At 44.4% G+C, this 27,036-nt stretch overlaps 1 protein-coding gene across 2 annotated transcripts in view; it reads right to left on the bottom strand.

Annotated features, from left to right (window-relative positions):
• The window catches only part of DNAH17 (dynein axonemal heavy chain 17), a 95,756-nt gene that overhangs the window by 24,537 nt on the left and 44,183 nt on the right, over nucleotides 1-27,036 (bottom strand). For both annotated transcript variants that reach the window (XM_080993519.1, XM_080993520.1), the window contains 17 exons: nucleotides 25,379-25,661; nucleotides 24,765-24,938; nucleotides 23,255-23,462; nucleotides 21,287-21,452; nucleotides 19,769-19,871; nucleotides 19,403-19,550; nucleotides 19,164-19,255; nucleotides 16,710-16,871; nucleotides 15,602-15,766; nucleotides 14,489-14,680; nucleotides 11,746-12,012; nucleotides 9,547-9,708; nucleotides 6,488-6,721; nucleotides 4,292-4,456; nucleotides 2,474-2,569; nucleotides 1,705-1,922; nucleotides 217-424 (listed from right to left, as the gene is read on the bottom strand). In XM_080993519.1, coding sequence (XP_080849645.1) covers nucleotides 217-424; nucleotides 1,705-1,922; nucleotides 2,474-2,569; nucleotides 4,292-4,456; nucleotides 6,488-6,721; nucleotides 9,547-9,708; nucleotides 11,746-12,012; nucleotides 14,489-14,680; nucleotides 15,602-15,766; nucleotides 16,710-16,871; nucleotides 19,164-19,255; nucleotides 19,403-19,550; nucleotides 19,769-19,871; nucleotides 21,287-21,452; nucleotides 23,255-23,462; nucleotides 24,765-24,938; nucleotides 25,379-25,661 — 3,043 coding nt within the window. The remainder of the gene's footprint in view (nucleotides 1-216; nucleotides 425-1,704; nucleotides 1,923-2,473; nucleotides 2,570-4,291; nucleotides 4,457-6,487; nucleotides 6,722-9,546; nucleotides 9,709-11,745; nucleotides 12,013-14,488; nucleotides 14,681-15,601; nucleotides 15,767-16,709; nucleotides 16,872-19,163; nucleotides 19,256-19,402; nucleotides 19,551-19,768; nucleotides 19,872-21,286; nucleotides 21,453-23,254; nucleotides 23,463-24,764; nucleotides 24,939-25,378; nucleotides 25,662-27,036) is intronic.

Below are 27,036 nucleotides of genomic sequence, written 5' to 3'. Positions count from 1 at the left end.
GATTACAGTTCACACACATAGCTGAAATGTCAGCTCTCAGTTTGTATAGACACGGGAAAATGCCACATGATTCTCAAGCTCACAACTAAACAATTCTCAAGCTCATAGTTAAATAATTTCCTTCCTCAATGCCAGTCAATTTCAACAGTGATGTTTACTTGATGGGACACAAGGGGGCGCTGGCATTTTATCAAGCCAAGGTTACGGTGTACTTACCGCAATCTTGTTCTTGATGAGTGTGAGCTTTGCTTGCGCTTCTGCCAGCTCATTATTAGCCTCTTCCAAGGCCTGGCGCTTGGGAGCGACGTCACAGTAGACTTCATAGAAGCGAACAATGTTCAGGCACCAAGAACACAGACCAGCTGCAGCCGTGGACTTAGACAGTATAAACTCTGGGTCGAATGTTGGATCATTTTGAAATGGCCTGCAGCGAGAAAGTTACCAAGCAGCATTGCATTTGGTGGAAGGAAAAGGACAGTTAAGATCTACAAAGGCACATCATACAACTGATCACGACTTGAGGCTAAATCACCGCTGCACTGTTGGGATTTGGGTGACAGCAGCCACGAAATTAAAAGGCGCCTGCTTCTTGGGAGAAAAGCAATGACAAACCTAGACAGCATCTTAAAAAGCAGAGACATCACCTTGCCAACAAAGGTCCGTATAGTTAAAGCTACGGTTTTCCCAGTAGCAATGTATGGAAGTAAGAGCTGGACCATAAAGACGACTGATCGCCGAAGAATTCATGCTTTTGAATTATGGTGCTGGAGGAGACTCTGGAGAGTCCCATGGACTGCAAGAAGATCAAACCTCTCCATTCTTAAGGAAATCAGCCCTGAGTGCTCACTGGAAGGACAGATCCTGAAGCTGAGACTCCAATACTTTGGCCACCTCATGAGAAGAGAAGACTCCCTGGAAAAGACCCTGATGTTGGGAAAGATGGAGGGCACAAGGAAAAGGGGACGACAGAGGACGAGATGGTTGGACAGTGTTCTCGAAGCTTCCAGCATGAGTTTGACCAAACTGCGGGAGGCAGTGGAAGACAGGAGTGCCTGGCGTGCTCTGGTCCAGGGGGTCACGAAGAGTCGGCCACAACTAAACAACTAAACAACAACAACAACAACTGTTGGGATTTAATAAAAAGACAGAACTTAGGGGCTGGCCACTGTGAGAACAGGATGTGCCATTGGTGTGATCCAGCAGGGCACTTCTTATGTTATGACTCTGACTACACACCATTCATTGCAAAGATCTTGGGCAAAATACTATGCCGGGAGGAAGGTTGCCCCTTCTCATGGGTATGTTTTGCCCTGCCCATCCATTGAAGCTAGTGGCTTGAATTCACAGGAGGAAATCTGCACAGCAAATCCTACAGACAATATTGTTATAGGACTTTAGCGCAAGGAGGAAGAAGGGGCCGACCCCTGGACACTGGTGGAGTTACACAGTCTCACTCCTGGGCAAGCAACTAGGAAACAAGTGTTTGCTTTTTGTTGGTTGATGTTAAAGTCCTGCTACCCTTCAACAGGCAAGACCAATGCTGGTGCAGAAAGGGAAGAAGCTGAGTGTGGGGCACAAAACTGGACTGGCGGTGGGCCTGAGCCCTTGGAGAGGAACAGCCCTGCTTTTTCTCACTTCTGATCCAATGAGCAGACTGTAGGAATTGAGGTTGGTTGTAAGAGCATAAATCTAGATTCCTCTTACTTGAAAGCTTTCAAGCAGCTCTCTGGAATGTGCTCCTTGTCATATTTCTTTAGGGCATCCAGGAAACTGTCCACTTTGCCCATCATGACCTTTGCTGCCTTCCAGCTTCTGTCCTTTGGTATCTTGCCACCTGGAGCTGTTAGGATCATCACAGCTGCTGTCACGTTAACCACAGCTTCTGGGGGAGATCCAAAAGACTTCAGTTCTGTCAGGTTGTTCTGGAAAAGTAGAAAAGGGGGGGGGGAGAGAGAGAGACAGCAGTGACAGCGATTTTCCAGAGTGTAAGTCAGGACACCTAGCCACCAAACTGTAAATCTGGCAATGAAACAAACAAAATAAATAAATAATTGAGCTAAGAGTCCAAACCAAGCTCTGAAACTTTGAGTTTTTGACAAGGTGGGCAATGATCGTGGCAGCAGGTGCCATGGGTGGATTGGAAAGCATAAGGCTTTTGGGAAGTAGCTCACAGGCTCATTCTCACAGCTCCATCCTTAATCAAAATTGTAGAAAATGTCTTAAACCGTGGAGGCTTAAGTTACCTTACATTTTAGTGCTCATTGTTTTGATATCAAAATAATTCATGGCAAGAATTCAATTGCAGATTCAAAATACGGTGAGAAACTCTGCAATCTGAAAATATAAAGAGCCTGATCACTGAGACGAGAATCGAGCACCCCAAGAATAGCACTGTTGTCTCTCTTGTCTTACTTTAAACAAATCTACCTTCAAAAGCAGCAGGATATAGCAGCTGAATGCTCCAAGGATTTACCTTATTGAGAGTGTCCAAGGCTTCCTGGGCAGCCATCAGAGCTGGTTCAGCTTTAGCCAAATCCGTTTCACAGGCCCTTTGCTTCTCTGTTACATTCTACGGGCAAAAAGTCGCAACAAAATATGAACATTTGAACAAAACTGTTTATGCAGGCCAATCAGCTTTGAAATAAAATCAAACTTTGAAATCCTGAAGTCGGTATCTCTTTGTTTTCCCCTCACTTGTCGTTGGGAAGCAGTTTCACAAGTTATACTAAGAACGAACAAACAAAAGTTCAAAAACCAAGCATCACTTCTGAACATGGATATAAACTGGGACAGGACAAATTGGCCATTTCAAATTATTCTCACTTTCTCATTCTTCCATATTTAAGTTCATTTTCTACACCAGTTTGTGATTTTTTTAAAGCCAACAACAAATAGGCATTTTTGTGCAAATGTCTCTTAATACACACAATTTTGTATATAATTGTGCCTAATACAGTGGAACCTCGGTTGTCGAACGTAATCCATTCTGGAACACCGTTCGACTTCCGAAACGTTCAACAGCTGAGACGCAATGGGCGGTTGGAAAATTCAATTGAGAATATTGAGAAACGCGCCTCGGAAGCTGTTCAACTTCCAAGGCGTGCTCAAAAACGGAAGAATTGTTTCTGGGTTTTTGGCGTTCAAAAACCAAAACGTTCAGCTTCTGAGATGCTCGAAAACCAAAGTTCCACTGTATATACATTTTTGCAAAGCAACTTATCCTAACATAATGAATTTTTGTGTTATTTTCACAAATATATGCATTTTTCTTCCCACTTTTACCTTATCGGGTGTATTTTTGTACATATTATTTGGCTGAAGAACTGCACCGCAAAATTTGGAGAAGTGTGTGAATTTTGAAGTGTGGCTGCGTTTCAGTTTGTATATTGTTTCAGAAAGTGTGGATTTGGTAGGTTTATGTTTAAATGTGAGGTGGACTGAATTTCTTACAAAGTCATATCATATAATGGTATAGCCTCTCCTTGTACTGTAGTGGATCATAACAAGCAGTGCCGGTTCTAGCTAGGGGAAAATGGAGACTGGGAGCAACAGGCTGAAGAACCTGAAACAGAACAGCCAGCATTGCATCCTTGCTTTATCCTTGTGCGGTTTCTTTACCAGGAGGTTCTGCCTCCCTCAGAGGATTGGGCAGCATGGCACTGGGACTGCACTGCAACCCTGGGTCTCTGACTTGGCTGACCCCACCAAAACCACATATCTGGACAATAAAATCATGTGGTTAAAAAGGATTCCAGGAATTAGAACAAGCTAGATAGTTCCTTGACGCGGGTGGCGCTGTGGGTTAAACCACAGAGCCTAGGACTTGCCGATCAGAAGTTCGGCGGTTTGAATCCCCGCAACGTGGTGAGCTCTCCTTGCTCTGTCCCTGCTCCTGCCAACCTAGCAGTTCGAAAGCACACAGTACAAGTAGATAAATAGGTACCACTCCAGCAGGAAGGTAAATGGCGTTTCCGTGTGCTGCTCTGGTTCGCCAGAAGTGGCTTAGTCATGCTGGCCACATGACCCGGAAGCTGTACGCCGGCTCCCTCGGCCAATAAAGCGAGATGAGCGCCACAATCCCAGAGTCGGCCACGACTGGACCTAATGGTCAGGGGTCCCTTTACCTTTACTAGATAGTTCCTTGATGTGCTATAGACAGAAGATGCTTTGTAAAAATGAACCTGGTTCTCACACAAAGGTCCTTGTCCTTCAGCTAACTAACCTTATGCCCTTTCCCTCATCGCCTGCAATATATGCAGCTATCATAACAGCAGAAAACAGTTGTACATACGGTGTTAATGACTTGCACTTTCAGCTCCTCTTCATCAGCAATTGCTTTCTCCTTGCTCACTTTCTCTGTTTCTACCCCGACCACCTGGATCAGTTTGTCAGCATCTTCATTCTTATGTTTCAGCTCCAGCTCTTGAACAGCAAGTTTGGCTTTCAGATCATCAACCTAAAAAGTCCAACAGGAAAGGAAACTCTAAAGCTCCACTGACAATGAGTGCAGGTTAGAAGACTTATTTTGTGAACCCCCTCCCACTGTGAAATGCACTCTCCTGCTTTTGTTTTCCCTTATTTCAGGGCACCTAAGAAACAGAGTGAAAATAATCAACCATTCAGAGTGAGAGCAGGAAACATCGCTCTTACTCTGAATAGGCTTCATGGCATCATCATATAGCCAAATCTGATTGGTTATGTGGTATCATCAGGAAGTTAAGTAAGAGTGAAGGCAATGCTTCCTGCTCTCACTAAAATGGAGTTGTGATAAGAGTCACAGAGCCAAATTTGACTGGCTGCCTCATGACATGACGTCATTGTGCTGCCTAGACCTCTTAAAAAATTGTGCCAAAGCTGCAGCTTAGCTAGCACCAGTGCATAAAAAGGTAAATGAAGGTGGAGTGGATTTGTGAAACCATTTGCCCAAGCTTCAAAAATAAAACAAAATTGTGGGTGAAAAAGTCAGTATATTTCTGGCTAACGCCCAATAAATTATAGTAAAATCATTTCCCCGCCCCCAAACAGTGTTGGCAGATGTTGGGAAAGGGGTAAAATGAAATCAACACCGCAGGGGAAAAGGGTTGAAAAAAAAAGAAGAGGATTGCTAATGAACCATAATCTAAGCAGGTCACTACAAGTACCTCTCACTACAGCAAAGTAGGTCATTGTCTAAGTACCTCTCACTACTGCAAAGTACGGCAGCAAGCCTGAAATGCGTAATATATGCCCTGCCTGCTGTGCACAACTTGCTCTAAATCATGGGTAGGCAAACTAAGGCCCAGGGGCCAGATCCGGCCCAACTGCCTTCTCAATTCAGCCCGCGGATGGTCCGGGAATCAGGGTGTTTTTACACGAGTAGAATGTGTCCTTTTATTTAAAATGCATCTCTGGGTTATTTGTGGGGCCTGCCTGGTGTTTTTACATTAAGTAGAATGTGTGCTTTTGTTTACAATGCATCTCTGAGTTATTTGTGGGGCATAGGAATTCGTTCATTCCCCCCCCCCAAAAAAAATAGTCCGGCCCCCCACAAGGTCTGAGGGACAGTGGACTGGCCCCCTGCTTAAAAAGTTTGCTGACCCCTCCTCTAAATGGCTTGCGTTATCTTCATCCCTTTCGCCATCCCTCCCATCCTTCTGTGGCTAAACAGCAGCTTCAGAGGAAGAATTAAATTGAGGAGGTGTGCAGCAGGGAAAGAAGCACCCACCTCCACAAGCCTGAAAACCACAGTCTAAATTAGGCACCTGCGTGGCTGGTTTACCAAATAAAAAACTGCCGAGAAATCCAATTGTGTGTGGTTTAGCGTTCCAACTGCATATCATAAGGAGTTTCCCCCACTCCCCTCCAACCTAGGCAAACTGAGGACCAAGAGAAAGCAAGACGCAGAGAGGAACACAACCTTCTCCCCCAGCCTTTCCTCTCATGAATGAAAATGCAGTTTGATAATGGGTTATTTTGTGTTGAAAAGTGAGTGCATGAGAAAGCGCTAAGTAGCCTCCCTCCCTCCTTCCATTGTGATGTTTGGGCTGCCCACGCCAATTCTGGCTTTTATAGAAAGCGTGTGGAGAAAAACAAAGTCACGAAACTCCACGGAGTGACTAATCTGAACCTGCTATCGCTTTATTATCAACATGCAGGGAGTATTAGGGAATGAATTAAACGTGGTTGGAACATGAACTGGTTGTTCATCTGGGAAAACTTTTAATTGTGTGTGAATAATGAACTTCTTCACTGAGGGAATATGTTTAAGCATATGTTTGGAGGCAGCGGTGGGAGAGTCATCTCACAAAGAGCAACCTTTATCCCAAATTAGAGTTTTATCCCAACGTGAAATACGGAACATTTGCATTGTTCACAATCCTGAGTGACCAAAATATAGCACCCAATATGCTACTAGCTTTCTAATCTCGTTAAATTTGGTTGAAAATAACCAGCCACTAAAAAACAGTTAACAAATGTACAGATGGCAATTCTGTGTTCACACACATACCTGTGAGGCTGTACTCTGGAGTTTCATCAAACCATTCTCCAGCCTCTCAATTTTGGCAATAAGCTCTGTTCTTTTTTTAGCAAGCAGGTTCTGGTACAGTTTGATCTGTTCCAGGAAAGTCTTTGGGGTGGTATAATTATAGCGCCTCTCAGTAGCCAGGTAGACCTTGGACATTTCATTGACAGTTGTGTGGACAAATGACATAAACAGACTGATGGAGGACTTGACATCATTCTGAAAGAGGGACCACAGAGTAACAGTTACCATTGTATGGAACAATGGGCAATTACCAGAGATGCCTTGAATTGTCAGAGTGGAACCTTGCTATTTGTTCATTTAGTTACGATTTTCACAAGCAATCTCAGTTTATATACATTTTGTTCTTTTTCTTGTTAGGTAGAATTTGTTCATTTACAGTGGTATCTCGGGTTACATACGCTTCAGGTTACAGACTCCGCTAACCCAGAAATATTAACTCAGGCTAAGAACTTTGCTTCAGGATGAGAACAGAAATCGTGCAGCGGTGGCACAGCGGCAGCAGGAGGCCCCATTAGCTAAAGTGGTGCTTCAGGTTAAGAACAGTTTCAGGTTAAGAACGGACCTCCAGAACGAATTAAATTCTTAACCTGAGGTACTACTGTACTTCATTGCTTCATTAATTGAGACATTTTTAAAAACTTTAATAGACTGTGATTCTAAGCCAGATCTGTATTTGGTCACCAGAGGTGACCAAAAAAATTGCATGCAGGCAAGTGAGCGGATTGGCAAAGGAGGAACAGAGACCTCCATTTCCCTGTACCCAGATAGAAATGCAGCAAGCTGCATCAGGAGGACTGGAACTCTCTGTCCCCGCTCCCTAGAAAGCTAGTACTCTGCCCCCCGACTACTAAGTTTTGTTGGCTTATTTACAGGGCTCCCCTAAGCACACTAGGAAAGAGCCATGCAACAAGCAACTATGGGAAACTCCAGCAGGAACAGCCACCAAGATCATACACATTATTTGACAGGGACACACTTGGTTCATGGCTACAACTGGACGTCACACAGTAAAATGTGTCTTGTTTAAGATGCTTGGGTTTTGCTTAATTGCTTTTTCAACCATTTTGAATTTTTACATCTGTTCATTTGAATTGACTTCACTTGATTCTTTTTGCTACTTCAAGTGCTGAATTACAAGAATTATAATAATCAAACTCAAGTTAAGAGTCAATTCATTTTAGTTAGTTTTCATTACATAAAACAAGCAAAACATGCACTTTAGTCAAAGCGTACGCTTGTGCAAACCTGAATACCGTATTTTTCACTCTATAGGACGCACTTTCGCCCCTCCCAAAATGAAGGGGAAATGTGTGTGTGTCCTATGGAGCAAATGCAGGCTCCTTGCCTTCAGCGATAGCAACGCGAAGCCTCCAAAGCGCAGAGGGAGCGCTCCCTCCGCACTCCGTAGGCTTTGCGTTGCTTTCGCTGAAGGCTGGAGAGCGAGATTCACAGCTGCAGCTAATGGGACAAACTATGCCAAAATCAGGGACCACAACTTTCTGTTTCCAGTGTGCATATTTGATACCTGATTCAATTGTGTAAATGTTGCTATGTGGGAGCAAAACGAATGTTGCTCTAAGGATCTGAGGTTTTGCCTGCCCCATTTTCCATTGTTTAAATATGCAACATGAGCTTTGCTGTATAACACAGTGCCGATTAATGTTTAATGTGCTTAGGTTGGGAAATGAAAAGATAAAGTCAAGGTAGGTGAATATAAGCAGTAACTAGTCTCAAGGGGACACTGATGTCAATACCGATTCTACAAACAAAATCCGTGTTGGACTTGTACCGCTCCGTTTTATCAGCTGCACATGTCAAAAATAATTAAATAAATGTGGTGGCAAGATTATTTCCAAGGAGTGAAAGCTCCAGGTGAAGACCTAGAAAGATGGGTTTTTAACAGAGTCACCTCACCTTTCCATGTGTTTGCAAGCAGACATTGGTGTGAAAAGGGATTCTAACAGGAAAAGACCAATTTGCACCTCAATATAAACCACAGCTGACTGTCCAGGCTGCTTTTCTCCTCCTGATGCTGGGCAGAGGAAACAATCCACAATCTGTAAGCCAAGAACAAACCTTGCCTACAAATTGTGGTCTGGTGGAACAAACAACCCCTGGTTTGGACATAACAGTAAGCCAGGGTTTGTGGCTGGTTTCTCCCCAGTGTGGAGGACCAAAGTGGGTGTGACTGGATAATACACAGAAAGCCCTGGTTTATGGCTCACAGTGATGTGCAAAGATGGCCAAGGAAAGTAATAACATAAAACACAGAAGTCAAGGTAAACAAGGTGTAAATAATAATAAGCATGCTATATTTTCAACCTATGCATAAACAAAGCCTGATGGCTATAGTGCCAATGAATGGATTTGCCATATTTATTGCAAACAATGCAGAACAAAAAGGTGCAACCTGGTCATGAATGTGAAAAAACAAACAAACCTCAAAATGAAAACAGGTAAATAATATGAGTAAGAAGGAAAACTCAGCCCAGTTCTCAATAGCCTTCAATGGAGTTCTAGGAACACTTGGAATGCAGACATGTTTTACACAGCTGGATACAATACCATTATATTTTTACTGTTCATGGGTTTAGCCATTTGATGTCTCTGTATTATACAAGTTTTGTTTAAAAATTGTATTTTCAGTGTTTTGGTTTTTAAGTTTCACATCCATTACCAAGTCTGTCTGTCTCTCCCCTGGCAGCCCGTTGGGAGGGGGGGAAGAAAGGGGTGCCCCACCCAAATTTTGGTTCTCACCACACCCACTTTGGGCTTTGGCCCTGCCCACTGCCAGCACGTGCCCTCTCAACAAGGAATGCAGCCCTCAACAGAACAAAAGGCTTCCCATCTCTGATCTGAACTCTGGTTTATAAATATACCAGGTCAGTCCTGAAGAACATGGAACCATTCATGGAACACAGGCAGAAACTGCCCTCCTTAGTACCAAGACATGCTGGGGGACACAACGTTCATTGTAATGGCATTGATAGAAATGATACAGCTGTTAAGGGTGGAGTCACCTCTATTCCTTCGGTCTCCTCTAGGAACCTGGCACTGACAGATACCAGGGCATCTTCAGGCCATTCGTGAAACCAGTCAATGGCGGTGCAGTTCACTACAGCAGGGAATTTTCTTGCCCGCACACGGAGGGTGGACCCCACAGGAGAGAAACAAAGGATCACCTGGAATCAGGATGGGGTGGGGGAAACTCTCATTAAGAACGTAAGAAATATTATATAGAACAGCACAGGAGCAAGTTAAATCAGAACAGAATAACTACTTCTGTCTATTGCAATAACCCTTTTGTTCTACGAAGAAACCACAGTAGCTTAGGGTTGGCATACGCCTGGAATTTCCCAGACATATCTGGGATTCAGCCATCGGGAACTGCGTCCGTAAGGCAACCCATATCAGAAGTAGCTCTAAAACCTGAAAAAAAAAGCTCAATGACTTTTCTGTCTGGGTTTTCATTTTCTGAAATATGGCAACCCTACAGTAGTTGAGCATTTGTTTTCCTCCCTCTGAGGTGTGGGGTAATGCCCCAGGACAAATGGGCTTGAGCATGCACAAACCATCCAGGGCAAATCCCCAGCCTCATTAAGACTTTTAGCTCTGTTTCATCAGCTGAAGAGAGGGGTGCAACCTAAGTCCAGTCAGCCACCAGGTTAAAAAGCCATTTTGCTACTCCTAGTGGCTATGCAGTGCAATTGAGGATCCCCTGGGCACTGGCAAAGTACAACACTTGAAGCACCTATAGCCTGTGTGGGATTTGGGAGCTGTGCCTTTGCATCTGTTGGGAGACTGAAAGTGATTTTAGGACACACCTCTTCTTTCATTGGATTTAGAGAGCTTGGGGGGAAAAAACCTACCTAAGAAGAGAACTTCATAATGTTTCATTCTTCAGAATTTTATCATTACTTGCTCTTCCTCTGGAGCACGTCTTCACCTCAATATGTGCTTTTAATAATATTTATTCTCCATTATAGGAAGACATACTTCAGAAGAAGCCCATTAAATATTATTTGTTTGCAGAGGAGCACCGTGGCAGGGAGAAGGAAAATCAGAACAAGTGCAGGAGGTTTGTCTCCTTTCACACACAGAGGAAGTGACCAGGGAAGAGAGACAAATTTAAAGAAAAGGAGAACACCCGAAACATGAGAATCTGGACCCTGCTAATTCAAAGCACTGGTTAAGCCACTCTGAGAAAAATCAGGGTAAATGGATGTTAAATAATAGTGACTGCAGATCTGCAATGCATCCATCAATGGGGGGCACAAAGTAAGCCTCTTGGAGGAGGCCCTTTCAGCTGTTTCGACAACAGCAAAGGCCCAAAGCCTCAAACAGGCGCAAGACTTTGCCATGTGGATATTTACCACAGTAGCATGGACAATGACACATTTCAGAGGCTTTCATTCTTTTTATGAGATGCTGTTCACTAAAGGCTCTCAGAAACGAGGCACAGAAATGTTTCTGTTAGGAGGGTTTCCCCCCACCTACATTTGAGATCCTGTGGAAAGCAAAACCTTGTCATTTTCTACCCTTCATTTTTAAACTGTGATTTATTAAGTTCTGTGGTTAACAACAGAAGTATGTTTCTACGGCATGTGCTCGAACCACTGTAAGTATAATCTTTTGCAAATCCCATAATCTCCTGATGAGACAGACAAGCACCACTGGAAGGGCACTAGATGTGCAGCCTATGCCAGTGAATGCTTGTCCCCCCCCCCCCCACTGATAGCTGATGGAATGACTTGAAGTATCCTTCATTGTTACTGGCATCTGTTAATGCCAGCAATAGCTTCCCCCCTGCCCCTCTTCAGATATTCCTGGGTACTCCATTTAGGTCTCGGTATTATAAAACAACGTTCCAAGACCTGCTTCAATTTTAGCGTCAGATTCACTTCCTCTTGAGCCTTTCACCCCACATAAATAGTGCTGGCCTAGGACATTTTTGTGACTTGCACCAGAGACCCAAAGGCAGGGCTTTCTCCTCCCAACACTTCCAAAAGGGACATTGCTTTATTAAGTCTTGCTGCACCGTTCAGCCACAAGTTCCTGCTTTCATCTACCCCACACGCCCAACAGTGTGAGTGGCAGAGATGGTACTTTAGTCTCAACTACACACACAGTCAAAATTTAGTATGTCCCTGTTGTACAAAGATTTTGGAATGAAAACAACCACAACCACCCCGTATTCGGGAAGAAGGTGGCCTTCTCACCTTCAGCTGCCGACGGACTTTGTCAATAAAGAACTTCCAGCAGTTTTCCCTAGTGTCCTGCATGCCCATGGACTTCACTTGGGGCCTCATGGAACTAATAATGTTTTCCACTTCATCATCCTGGAAGAGACCCGGGATCTCACCAGATGCCAGCAGGTCATTAATCAATACCAAGAACTGCTCCTCAGCAACCTGTGAGTCCGTCATGAGGAACACGGTGGGGGTGTTCTTCACAGCAGATTTGATGTACTGGGAAGCCAAGTCAGCCTGGACCACAGAACAGACACATGTCAGTTTCTTACATTAAAGAGAGAGAGAGAGAGAAGACGCTTCCTTTTTTTTTGACGGGGAGTTATTCCTCTTAAAAGTTCCCAACACTGATATGGGAAAGAGGCAGCTTTCCTTTTGTGAAAGATGGACCACAAGAGGAAAAGCTAATCTTCAGATCTGTACGCCATTTTGGAAAGCCCTATTTGGGCCTTCTCTTCCCCACGCAATTACCAGAGCCTGTTGCCTCTGCCCATTCTACTGGGTTGGGAAGGTGAACCTCAGCACCACAGAGGGACTCTTCTGGAGGCTCCAGTGCGATATGGAATCCTGATCTTCCGGGGTTCTAAATCACATGGGGAGTCACCACGAGCATAGCAGGCCCCCCCCCCCACTGCAGAAGTTCACCTTCCCAACATGTGCGAGATGATGAAGCCGGTGACAGGGACATGACAGAAGGGTGGGGCCAACAGGCTTTGTTGCAGGGATGGCAATTTCAGTTTCTCTCAGGTTCTCATTTTTCCTGTTCAGTTCTCCACATCAGTTTGCATTAAAAAAACCCTCCAAAGTTCTCATGAAAATTTGCCAGCAATATCAGTGTGTATTTCTCCTGAAACGTGGTTTTTTGTGTGTTTTTTGGAATTTTGTCTAATACAGTGGTACCTCGGGTTACCATACGCTTCAGGTTACAGACTCTGCTAACCCAGAAATAGTGCTTCAGATTAAGAACTTTGCTTCAGGATGAGAACAGAAATTGTGCTCTGACGGCGCGGCAGCAGCAGGAGGCCCCATTATCTAAAGTGGTGCTTCAGGTTAAGAACAGTTTCAAATTAAGTACGGACCTCCGGAACGAATTAAGTACTTAACCCGAGGTACCACTGTATACATTTTTTGGCAAGCAAATTCCTCCTATTACAATACATTTTGAAAGTTATGTTGGGGGGGGTAGCATTTATTCACACTTTCCCCTACTATATGCACTTTTGTACAGATAGTTTCGCTGGAGAACTGCTTCGCGAAAAGTTCAAATTACGGTTCACACATTGTTTGGGTAAATGGGAATCAGATAGTTTTATCTTTTTAATTGCAAACTGCATCGAACACCTCCCTTATCCTTACTGTGACCCCTTTACTTTGAACAAGATTCCTGAAAAGAGCTACGGTCACCCAGCCACATCTTTAAACTGCAGAAAGGGAGCAGCTGCAAGGATGCACTTCTTGGATCTGGGGCTCGTCTTGCCAAGTGTTTCCCTTGCCAGAGCGATTGCAGGGAGGAAACACAAACCAGCATATTCCCTAGTGAACACTAGGTGCCACTCTTGCACTTCCCAAGCAGGCTGACACAATGGCAGGAGTTTCCTCTCTCTGCTGCTCAGCATCAGAACACATACATCATCATCATCATCATCAAATTTTTTATTTATACCCTGCCCTCCCCGGCCAGAGCCGGGCCCAGGGCGGCTAACGCCATTAAAATTACAGTAAAAACGTAATAGTAATAATAAAATAAAAACCAATTTAAAATACAGGTTAAAATGCAGTTTAAAATGCAGCCTCATTTTAAAAGTAGCCCATAGATCAAAACATGCCTCTGACCAAAGAAGTTTGGAGAAGCGCAATGGCTGTCATAACACTAGAACCTATGCTTGGATACAGAACTGATGTGTTACCAAAGCTAAACGTTGCCACTTATTCCCTCTCCCCCCCCCCCGAAAAGAAAACTACCACAGTGCACATACCTCAGATCACATTGTGGGGCAGAGGGACTGAGCAACCAGAGGTGTGTACAAAAAATAGTCAGCTTTTTAAAAGGATATGTTCCTCACTTGCACTTTCCTTGCTTGAAAAATATGTAAGTTAGTCCCTGACTCAGCTCCACAGACATGGGAAGCCAAAGTAGATGATTCTAAGAATGAGAGCAAGGCCAGCACTCAGATGAGATGAGGTGAAGCAATTTGCCTCAGGTGGCAAATCTGCCACACACCCCACCCCCACTGTTGCCAACCCTGCCAGTTTCGCCACTGCCACAACACCTTTGCCCTTGCCGTGGCATGGGAGCAGCCGTGGGCAAGGGTGCAATTGCAGTGGCATGGCCAGTGGCAATAGGGCCATGGCGGCAAGGCAGGGAAGGGACGTTTTGCCTACAGCGGCAAAACCTCCCAGAACTCTTCAGGCCACAGAACCTTTCTCTATGTGCAGCAGCTGCAGCGCTGACAGGCAGTCCATGTCTTGCCTTGCAGCCAATTTTAAAAAGGTTCATGGCAGGCATAGAGTATGTATGAAGTGTTACTGTGCTAGGGCAACAGAGCGCTTTAATCCACTTTAACTGCACAAACCTAAGGTTCTCGGATGCACCTGAATCCCTCCTGCAAAAGAACGACCAATCTAGAGGCATTCTGGGTATCAGGGATTTGGCACCAGTTATGGTTCTTTTTCTACTGGGACACCCTCTAGAGAAAACCACTTTGCTTCTCACTTTGAGGTCTGGAATCCCATAGCCTTTCTTCAGTGTGATCTGAAACACATCCAAGGCGCTGATATAGGCTGCCAACCGAGACAGGCTCTGCTTGCCACTCCCTCCGACGCCCACTAGCAAAGCGTTCCCTCTGGGAGACTCTAAGATGCGATTGATCCTGCAGACGTGGGAGACAGCATCATCAAACAGCACCTGCAATAGCCAAGGAAGGATTATTAATAGCACAGCCCACAATAATACAAAAGTCTAACATTATGGCCTATATACCAACCAATTTTAGCATGGATTTTATTAGTATGGGCTACTTTGCGCAGCCCACATCTGATGCGTCCTGTCCTAATTTGTGATCTGGGTTTTTTGGAACAACAAATAGCGCACACTCCCGCCCGCCCCCCAGTAACTTTAACATGATGTCCCTGTAGGTTTTTTTGGATAAATGTTTCACAACGCCATTTATCTTAGCCAATGCCCCACCTGACTATTTCCACCCTTACTGGTGCATTTCTCTTTTATAATTTTAAAATAACCACCTATTTACTCAACTCCACCGGAGCACACCATTTCTGCTCCTCTCCCACCCCCAACTTTGTACTACTCGGGACATTTTGCATTCAGAACTTCAATGGATTTAAGCAATTGACTGCAGGAATATGCTAAATCAGGGGTCAGCAAACTTTTTCAGCAGGGGGCCGGTCCACTGTCCCTCAGACCTTGTGGGGGGGCCGGACTATATTCTGGAAAAAGAAAAGAAAAGAACGAATTCCTCTGCCCCACAAATAACCCAGAGATGCATTTTAAATAAAAGCACACATTCTACTCATGTAAAAACACCAGGCAGGCCCCACAAATAACCCAGAGGTGCATTTTAAATAAAAGGACACATTCTACTCATGTAAAAATACGCTGATTCCCCAGACCATCCGCGGCCGGATTTAGAAGGCGATTGGACCGGATCCGGCCCCTGGGCCTTAGTTTGCCTACCCATGTGCTAAATGAACAGTGGCAAGAACTTAAGACTACACCTTTAAGCCTAAGAGAAAGACCACTACCCCTTTCAGGACCAGCATGGTAATTGCCATCTTCTCCCTGGGTTTTAGTTCCAGCTTCACTCACCAAATTCATCACTGCATTGACCTCGTTGTAGCTGTCCAGGGCTTCTGTAAGCAGCTTATTCAGAGACTGAATGTTAGAAACTGGGAGATACTTGGGATCGCCAATGCCCTGAGCAAAGTGGCAATAAATATTTGGCTTCGCAAAGACAACATTGTCACCTAGCTCCTGCAGAAAGGACAAACATAATCCCATAAGCTGCTTTTTACCTTTAAGGATAGCAAACATTTGGACTGGGTGCAAGTGTATGGGGGGGATGGGAGGGTCAGTCGCTGAACTCTGTGTTATCCCTCCATCTCTGCTACAGCTGCTAGTGCCTATTCGAAATGGTAACTGTGATATAGCTGTGATTTGGCATGAGGAAGGCAGGATGTCAGCAGATGATGCTGGATCAGCATCTGGACTCCTTGGGCAGCTGCCAGGGCCCCAGGGCCTTTCCTGGGCTCCCGTGAATTCTTTTTCTAGCCTCACACTCGAAGCAGCAATCACTGGGACTAGCCACCCTTTAAATTCTCCACAATGGTGAAAATTTGGTATTGGTGAAAATTTTTACAGGAGGCTTAGATCCCGCTGTCCAATGCCACTTGGGGTGCTGCCATCAAAGCCAGATAAGGTACCTAGATCCCATTGACAGAGAGGGGGGAAAGGGCCTTTTGTTCAGGGCTGCCTCAAATCAGGAGCCAGCCCTGGACATTTTCAAATGTTCTAGGATTCTTGTTTTAAGGAAGCCTATGCGGATTTGGATGAAGTTTCAAATAAGTTTGTTCCCAGTCACGCTTCTACTTATTACAGTGGTACCTCGGGTTAACTACTTAATTCGTTCCGGAGGTCCGTTCTTAACCTGAAGCTGTTCTTAACCTGAAGCACCACTTTAGCTAATGGGGCATCCTGCTGCTGCTGCGCCGCCGGAGCACAATTTCTGTTCTCATACTGAAGCAAAGTTCTTAACCTGAGGTAATATTTCTGGGTTAGCGGAGTCTGTAACCTGAAGCGTATGTAACCCGAGGTACCACTGTAATATGGACCGGACTGCAGGCATCCCGGCAGAGCCCACATTCACCTTTGAATCTAGTGTATCAGCTGAAGAATGACAGAAGAATGACTACCCTACCTCAAAGAATTTTTTGCAAGTAGCCATCATGACCCGGCCAAAACTCTCCTGATCTTTTTCCTCCACAAGTTTGTCACAGTAAACCCTTGTGGCTTCGTGCAGCCACAGTCGGACCAGGTCCACCGGCACTCGGAGGCATTCGGCCGTGGAGAAGAGAAGTCCCTGCCAAAGACAGAAAACGCTTCCAGCACTGGCTGCCTGGTCCCATAAGGCAACAGTGCTGCTTTCTGGCAAATGCGCTGCTGAAGCAAGCACAGGCAGCAGAGACTTCTGATGGCATCAAGAAGCAGAGCCCTTCCATCTTGCTTATCCTCAACATGTTTGCATTGCCCTCTTCTGCCCAATGCAAACACTGTGATAAGCTATAAGGATTTCCTCCCTATGTGACAGTTCAAATAAATAATAATAATAATAATAATAATAAATTTTATTTATACCCCGCCCTCCCCGGCCAGAGCCAGGCTCATGGCGGCTAACAACAGTAAAATTACAGTAAAAACATAATGGGGGGGGGGACCCAATTTAAAATACAGGTTAAAATGCAATTTAAAATGCAGCCTCATCAAAACCATAGGGGGAGGGAAACATAAGGGTCAGACTGAGTCCAAACCAAAGGCCAGGCGGAACAGCTCTGTCTTGCAGGCCCTGCAGAAAGATGTCAAGTCCCGCAGGGCCCTAGTCTCTTGTGACAGAGCATTCCACCAAGTCGGGGCCAGTACTGAAAAGGCCCTGGCCCTAGTTGCGACCAATCTAACCACCTTGCAACCTGGGACCTCCAAAATGTTGTCATTTGTGGACCTTAAGGTCCTCCACGGGGCATACCAGGAGAGGCGGTCCCATAGGTACGTGGGTCCTAGGCTGACGTGGGTCCTAGGCCAAGCGTGCTTACAGATGCAGATCCCACAAACCCAGAGGAACGCTATGAGAGGTATTGAGTGTGGGTTCTGCCTTCATTACTTAAAATGTCAGCATATAAAAGTTTACTATGGGAGGGAATCCACCACCACCGCTGCTGCTACCTCTCTAGGAAAAAAATTGCCAGGCCTTGGGGATGAAGTATTGGGAATTGTGGTTGCTTAGCAATGACAGTTATAACACTCTCCAGTTTCCGAACCTGCTAGCATGCCCACACTGAGGTTGATGGGGCTAGAGAGGGAAGAATAGTCTCTGTGTGCTTGAGCATGCAAGTGTCTAGGTGAGTATACAATCCGACAATAACTGGAGGGCACCAGATTGGCTATTCATGATTTAAAGGAATAGTACATGGGACATAACTCTTGGCTAGCTCAGTTGGTTAGAGCATGGTGCTGATATTGCCAAGGTTGCAGGTTCGATTCCCATATGGGATAGCTGCATATTCCTGCATCACAGGATGATGATACTCAGATGATACTCAGGGCCCTTCCAACTCTGCCATTCTATGATTCTATAATTTGTGGGTCGTTATTCCCAAGACTGATTGGCTGGCATCTTGGGCACTCTTTGCAGTGCTCCAGTCGCATAACGGAGTACCCGGCCCACTGCTCTAAATCTGACAAGTGCCATGGCAAAAGAAGCACTTCGCTCGCCTGTAACAAAACAAAGGGAACGCTGAAAAACTGACAAAGGAGGGACAACAACGTGGTGGCAAGCTTTGCGTTTCCAAGAAAGCTTGTTGCTCCCCAGGGCCCTTGTGTTTACGGCAGTTACATGGATGTTAACAGATTGCATTTCCTTATGCCAGAACAGAACGCCTCGGGAAATGTCATACTGTATAAATTCACAATGGCTGTAAGAAGAACAGTCATGCTGAATCACGGGAGGAGGACTGCAAGCTGTAAAAGGCATGAACTGCTTCTGAAAGGGGAGATGATACGGGGAGAAAACAGAGGCAAGGCAGGGACACCTCTATATAAACATGACTTGCCGGAAGCTCTGTGGATCTCTCTTTCCCTATCCCTTTGAAATCAGCATAGGTAGGGGAATAGGATGCAGGGGCAGAAGGTAATTGATCAAGGATTCAGAAAGAGAGCAAAAGGGTTAGGAGGCAGTTACACTCTGCATCCTACCATCCATGGGGCTCTTCACACTTCTCTGAGCAAATTGGCAAGGCTAAGATGGGCCTCCCCTAGGATGCTGGTGAAGCAGCACATCGGTCTCAATCACCTTCAGCTTGAAATCAGCATGGCTAATATGGGTGGTCAGTCCTTGAGTCAAAATCCATTCCTTTCCCCTTCAGAAAGGAAGGAAGCCAGCATGGCTTTGGTTGGAGAGACCAATTTTGCTTGCCTTCCACTTCCTAAGCTGGGTGTCCTCTGAGGACACAGGTATAATGGCCTCAACAGACTAGATCCGCTCCCCCACCGTCCCCAGCCAGTGGGACTATGTTTTGCCCACGCTATTCCTAGGGAATAGGGAAAGAGAAATCCACACTCATAGCAAAGTGCAAATCGCTATGCAGAAGTGACATTGTACCTGGAAGATGTTAGAAAGATCCCGGAGATTGAAAACGTAGTGGAATTTGATGGCCGTAGGAAGAAAGGTTGATGTGATTTTCTGATGCAAGGCTGTTGTGGAGAAATACAGCAGATATACATGAAAATGAGGGGCTGTTTGTGTGACCTGAACCTGAACTAGAAAACAGAGCAAAGAGAGGACAGTAATCATGAAAAGCATGAGCCATGGCAAGGTTTTCTACTTTTGCAAGTGCTTACCCAGAGCTGCAGAAACAAGCTGTGAATGAATCTTTTGAACCACCATGGGGACAGTTCGGAGGGCCAAGTGCTGACCCAGGATGGTACTGTAGATAGCCATAAGAGCATCTTGTCCTGGGAAACTCACCGCAAACACACAGAAATGTCGCTGCAACAAAAGGCATTCATAAAGATCAGGCTGGGCAGCACTCTCTTAAACGAAAGGGCACATTTTAATTCTCTAAAAGAAAGCCAAAAAACCCAGACACGATCTGCTTTTCTGCTTCCACTTGGGAAGAAGAGACCAAATCCAAAGAAGCAAACGTTGCAGGGGTGTAGCAGATGCCTTTGACTGAAACCCCTACAACAGGGGTCTTTGACAGGTACCTGGAGTCTTGAGTCAATGGTGAAGGATCCAGAAGTTGGATTCATACATGCAACATACTGGCAGTTGTGAATATCCTTCAGTGTCAGCTTGGTTCTGTCATACCTAAAGGAAATAAGCAAGAAGGAGACACGATTCTGAGATGCAACTCTTGCACAAAGCTCCGTATGAAGTCTCATCTATCTTGCACGTACATTTACGGAACATGAGGGCAAAGGGCAAAATGAAGACTTCTTTTCATGACCTCCTCTCATTAAGAGAACACGAACGAGATTTTGAGAGATACATCAGCTCTGTGGAAGCACAAGCTGGAGATTGTTCCCAAGGGAAGCATGATAGGATTTGAAGATCTACTTCAGATCCATATCCCAACTCAGTCAGCCCTAGTTTAGCTAATCCAGTGGAATCTCCACAGCTCTCTCCACAGTGGTCATTTGCACACATTTTGCAGGAAGCAAACATTCAAACACTCTGTTTTTTCTAGATTACACTGGATTTTTATGTATTAAAACCTTTTGCAATCCACACATCATTCATCATTAACCCATCTGCAATATCCAGCAACAAAAGTCTGAGGGTTGAGTCAGGGAGGTTACATTACTCGAGTTACACACACACACACACACACACACACACACACACACACCCCTACTCCAGACGAATAAAGGAAATAGACCAAAGGGTGTGTGTCCAAGACCAGCCTGCATTTTCTGTCTTTGGCTGCGAGGTGGCAACATTACCATGGCGTTTGTTCATCTACTTCCAGAGAACATATGTCTCCCTCATAATTAGAAATGTGCATGTACATGCTGTGTGTACACACAAATGTATAAATATGTTGCACATTACTGGGTTAAGCACAATACTTTCTGAGTTCCGATTCCTTACTTAAGCCAAATGAAGATTTCTGCTTGTGATGTTGTGGGGCTGATGATATTGCTGCTTGGACACAGAATGCCTAACTTATTTTCTTTCTGGGAGTCTGCTGTGGGAACACCAAAGGGGTAGGAGGTAGAATTTGATACAATGTTGCAAAAACAGATCTTGGTCCGACTCCTCTGGACTTGTTCAGAGGTCTATAGAAGCGGACATTTTACATTCTGCACATCAAATAATAGTGTGCTGTAACTCCCACACAAAAGCCAGGTGTCCATCACAGAAATCTAGCCTTGTGTTGGATACAGTATACAAGGGAGCTACTTTTTTTTTGGGAATATACTATATAGATTGGTGTTGAAGGTGTGGAGTCAGTTCAAAACAGCGAAAGTGTGAAAGCAAGACTTCAAAACCTTACAGCAAGAGGGTGGTGTCACACTTATGTGTACCCATTTCTACTGCATATATTTCATTGCCTTTTAGATCGTCACAGTTCCAGAATCCCTGTCTCAATGGAGATTACTGGTAGAAAATGAGAGTATCATTTGGGTGTGTATATGTAGCACATGAAGTTCCACAACATTCAACTGTGCCATTCAAATATGCGCGTTGACCAGGAGTCATGTGACAAAGTGCATTCCTACCAGTGCCCATGGTCCATGTGTTGCCTGATTAAGGTATGAGGAGCCACAGTGCCATATTTGTCGACTTCTGGCATGTTCATATCATCTATGAAGTAGATGAGTTTCTTGGTACCAGGGGGACCAAAGTTCCTGCCGGATTTCTTCTCCAGGGGCTTCTCAAGAATAGCTGCATAAAAAAAAGAAGACCACACAGAAACAAATGTCACAGGGTCTTATCCTGGCAATCAGGTAAAGCTTTCCTCAGCTCCATCCTGCTGTAAAGGCAGCCCTACACATGCCTGTTCAAAATTGAATAGCATAATAATAACAATATAAGAATAATTTTGATATTTATATGCTGCCCAACTGGCTGGGTTTCCCCAGCCACTCTGGCTGGCTTGCAGAATATATAAAACATAATAATGCATCAAACATTCTAATCGGATTTATGTGGGAAAGGCAGTCTTGTATCAGTGGGGAAGGAGAGATGATCTTACTGAGGGGGCAGGCAGCTTAGCCACACAAGAGCCCCATGAGAACAGAAGCTGACTAGTTTGAAGGGAGAGTGGAGTAGCTCACAGACAGCCAGACCCATTAGAAGTGCTTTTCACATTAACACATCCAGGGTGAGGGAATGCGCATGGAGCACGGTGCAATAGATGATGGTGGAGGATGGCAGCATGACTGCAAATGTCGGCAGGCTTCGTCTTCATTCTTTGCATAGAATGGATAGGCTTGATCTTCTTGCAGTCCATGGGACTCTCTAGAGTCTCCTCCAGCACCATAATTCAAAAGCATCGATTCTTCAGCGATCAGCCTTCTTTATGGTCCAGCTCTCACTTCCATACATCACTACTGGGAATCCCTACAGAGAAGACTCCCTGGAAAAGACCCTGATGCTGGGAAAGATTGAGGGCACAAGGAGAAGAGGACGACAGAGGACGAGATGGCTGGACAGTGTTCTCAAAGCTACTAACATGAGTTTGACCAAACTGCAGGAAACAGTGGAAGACAGGAGTGCCTGGTGTGCTCTGGTCCTTGGGGACCCGAAGAATCGGACATGACTAAATAACAAAAAGGGATGTCCATGGAATCAGAGACCTCTCCTTTTCTTGCAGGGTTCCTGACTGCACATACAGAGCTCTTAAGTATATTGTTTGAATGCATATAGACTTTGTTCCATAGTCTACTGATCCCACAAAGGTAGGGGATCAGGTCCACTGCTACAATCCTGTTGCCTCCCTCAGCACATTCACTCAAGCTGATGTGTTGTGTGAAAAGGGTGAGCGAAATGGGGTGCAGAGTCCTGGCGTCAGGGCTGTACAAGATTGCATGAGCAGGTCAAATTATGTTGTTTGTGTTACGGGCATTAGGTCCCTCCACAACCATATCCATAGCTGTCAATTTTTCTCTTTTCTTGTGAGGAATCCTATTCGGAATAAGGGAATTTCCCTTCAAAAAAGGGAACAGTTGACAGCTATGACCATATCCCAGGTAGTACTTCAGAGTAACAAAACGGCCCAAGCTTAATGGAGAAAGAATGGCATTTTCTCTGCAAATATTCATGGCATGTAAAGCGCTATGAAAATGCAATCTCCCCAAAGCTTCCTCCTGGAAAGACAACTAACTCCCATGTAACAAATGTGCGATACCTACGGATGTGTTGTACTAGACACAGATTGCCCAGAGTAGACCTGGTTTTTTTTGTTACTGAACATTTGAGCCAGTGTGGCACAGTGGTTAGAGTGTCAGACCAGGACCTGGAAGATACGAGAGTTCATATCCCCACTTGGCCATGAAGCTCACTGGGTGTGATCTTGGGCCAATTACTGTTTCTCTCATCCTAACCTACGACACAGGGTTGTTGTGAGGATAAAATGGGGAGAGAAAGAACTGTTGCCACCACCTTCTGCTCCTTTCAGGAAAAAGGTGGGGTATAAATGCAATAAAACACACACACACACACACACACACACACGGCCTCCTTACATTGCAGCATTGCTGAAGTTGTGTAGAAATTAAAGGGGACAGATTGCACCAAGTAATCATCTGTGTTGAGGGTGTCCAGCTTATCTACCATTAGCACTGACTTCCCAGTGCCTGCATTCCCAACTAGCATCACAGGCCATTTCTTTGCCATTAAGAGATCCATGAAATAGCGAATCCGGATGGTTTCTGTTGTGTGGACCATTGAGGCCTGCAAAAGCAGAATGAAAAGAAACTCCTTACAAAGTCTGAACAACATAAACCACATGGCTGAAGGCACTCTCTGGCACAATATTCCTCTGAAGACACGGTAAAGCAGAAGTGCATGGAAAATCGTTTTCCTGCAGTTTCATAAGAGTGTATATTTAAAGAAGATGAATAAATGAGCAAATTAAGTTAATTTGGATATGATGAATATATTGAAAATAAATTTAAGGAACTACAGAAAAGAGGGGGAAGGAAGTCAAGTTTTGTAATGTCAATACGATTGTAAAATTAGTGAAATGTATAAACCTGAAAAGTATAAATAATTTTTAATAATAATAATAGGAAAATCATTTTCTCAACTGGCTTTGCAACAAGACTCTTGTGAAGACCTCACAAATCTCAGACAGGCATCGTGTTAAGCATTCCTAATTCTCTGAGATCTTCAAATCACCAAAGAAGCTAGATCTGTAAATTCCTCTCAGACCTAATAAATGTGATCTTAACAAGGGAGGTTGATTCATCACTGAGAATTGTCTAGGGCTGCTATTTGGGCTGAATGGAAATTCATAGGATTTCCTCTAGCGCTGCAGGAATTCACTTATTTGTCTGAGGAATGACCAGATTAGTAGCAGTGGCTTTACTAACCGAGCTGCAAGGCTCAAATATCTAAATTACTCATGTATGTCTACTGCCGCAAGGAGTACTTTCCTCTCAGTCTAACCCACCTCACAGGGTTCTTGTGAGGATAAACTGGGAGAGAGGACCATATACACCACTTCCTTTGTGAGCTCCTTGAAGGGAAGCTAAAATATAAATGTAATAATAATAATAGAGCTCTGAAAAACCATACGTGATGCAGTTTTGTCCTTCTCCAGATGTAATTTTCTATTTCTTCTTATCCTTGCATGAATGAGCATTTGCCTCCCAACTGATGAACTGCAATGCTTCTGCACTGATGGCATGCCAGAAGCAAATTCCTGCATATGCCATGACTAGTAGCCACTGGTGAGGAAGGGAGTTACAACATGCAAGGCTCTTTTTGTTGTTGCCCCGTGCCTAAGTAAGCATGTAAACAAGACTGAATACCTGACTCTGTGGGATGGAGCAGGAACCCTGTGACCTGAGGCAGACATATTGCTACGTATATAAACCAAGAACACTCTTAGCATACTGTTCCTACCCTTTACTGGGATACTGAGCTGATGCAGGAATTTTCCTCAGCACTGGTTTCTATTTTGTAGCACCATAGGGGAAAAGCAATTAAAATGAAATATGAACGGGAAGAAAAATGGGTTTTAGCCATTACCTGCAATGGGACGTCTGGATCCAACTCAAATACAGGCACTTTATCAGTCCAGGGCATGAACTTTTTCGTATCTGAGTCAATGTAATAGTCAAAAATAGTCCCCTGAGAAGGAAACTTGATGGTTTTAAACTCATTTACCCACCATTTGCTGAACTCCACACGATAGTCTACAAGCTGGTGAGGAAAAGAGGGACATTTAACATGCTTTTTATGTTTATTTGATCATAGATATATTAAGTGGCCACAGAGAATGTCAGAAACATAAAAAACGAATCCTATCAAAACCAAACAATTAAAAAAATGTGAATACAGACATGCTGCTTCCCTAAGAAAGAGTGATGTGGCTGGGGTTCCACACAGCTGTGCCCTCATGGGAAATGTGGCACTGAGAGAGCACCAAGCAATCCAGGCAGGATGCACAGAAAGCAGATTTAAAAGGTTACCACAGCCACAAGGAAGCAATTTTTGGTGCCAGCCTTGTCATTGGGGTAGCGTTTGAAGAGGCACCTAGAAAAATGGCCCCTGTGTACATAAATGCTGCTTAATGCACCACTGGGCAATAATACCCTGAAGGTAGGGAAGCAGAACACAGTAATTTAAATTTCTAAAGGTACCTGATCTTGGAACATCGCTCCTCCAAAGGCCCAGAAACAAGCAAAGACAAAATAGAGCTCGTAAAGCTCTTTGGAAGAATCCGGAGGCGTGTTGACTGGGGTTAAGAGGCATTCTAGAAGGTACAGGATCGTTTGTATCACCGTCACTTCAGGTACAGGGGTTATCTTCTTGAACCCAAACTTCAGCTTATCCAAACACGTGGGCAAGTATTTGTCAAACAGGATCATCAAATTGGCTTTTTCAGACTGTACTTCCCGGCGCTCAATCCAGCTGCTCACCACTCTGTACGGTGATATAAAATTACTTATTCAATGTGATGCATTCTCTCATGCATGGAACATGTACATTCTACTTTAGGCAAGCATTATACCTCCTTCCTCTTACTTAAACTGCATCGTTTTCAGAGTGCAGAGGAACCATTTTCTTATTCGGCTGCTGGGCAACATGTAACTTGCTTCCCTATTATAGTAACATGAGCCACATGTGTTCTAGGAAGCGAAGCACTGCATTTGTCTCACTACAATTTCAGATCCTAACCTCCATTGTTTAATTCACCTTGCTGATATCCCATTGATGATGAAATTAAGGCCTCAGTAGATCTTTATTTTGCAGAACAAGAAAACATGAACCTGTGACATAACAAGAGCCCAATGGATAGGGGAGGGTGTTTAGTGCTAGATTCAAATAAATTTCATGACTGAACCCAGTGTTCATAGGTAAGTCATAATCTTTAATCATCACAATAATTTTCCTACTTATAAAATGGTTTGCAGTAAGAAGGACTGCAAATTTCTGTATAATGGGAAACGTGTTATTTATTCATTTCATCCCTTTCATGATGGTTTACAATTAAAAAAACTCCAAAGCTCCACCAGATGCCCTTTTTTCAGCATTCATCTTCATCTGCATGCGCAAATCTTGCTTGTGAGGTGTTTATTGATTCAGTCATGTCACACTTTTCAAAGCACTTCCAAAAGCACAAAAAGTTTACTTAAAAAAGAAGTGGATCTGCTGTGCTAGATCAAGAGAATCCTTTACTCCACTTTAAAAGCACAAACCAAAATTTTAGCATGGGGCTTGAATCTCAATGGCAAATACCAATGGTCTCTAGGCACCCAAAGGAATATAACAAAAAAGTAAAATATTGGGAGACCAGCAACAGATAACATAGGGAGTGGACCCAAAAATTACTAAAATGAAATTCAACAGCAAAATCAGACCAATTACACTCTTCAATTTATCGGGAAACCTAGTAGAGGGGGGATGAGTCTGGTTAATAATGAGCGCTCACACCTTCCTTTGTGGGTGCCCTTTACAGTGGGACCCACCAATTAGTTGGGCTGGCCTGCCTCCCTGCGCTAGTCATTGGAGATTCCCACCAAACCTCAGTTAACCAATCAGCCCTGCAGAGAGGTGGGGCCAGCTAGGGGAAGAAAGATTCAAATTCCCAAGAGGTTTAAAGACTGTCTCAAGGCAAATCTTAAAAAATGTAGCATAAACACCGACAACTGGGAAACACTGGCCTGTGAGCGCTCCAGTTGGAGAACAGCCTTTACCAAAGGGGTCATGGACTTTGAAGACACTCAAACTCAGGACGCAAGGGAGAAACGTGCTAAGAGGAAGGCACGCTTGGCAAATCTACACCGTGATCAACTCC

This window comes from Podarcis pityusensis, assembly GCF_964106645.2.
Source record: "Podarcis pityusensis genome assembly, chromosome: 2".
Classification (NCBI taxonomy): domain Eukaryota; kingdom Metazoa; phylum Chordata; class Lepidosauria; order Squamata; family Lacertidae; genus Podarcis; species Podarcis pityusensis.
This window is presented reverse-complemented; position numbering and strand designations above follow the sequence as displayed.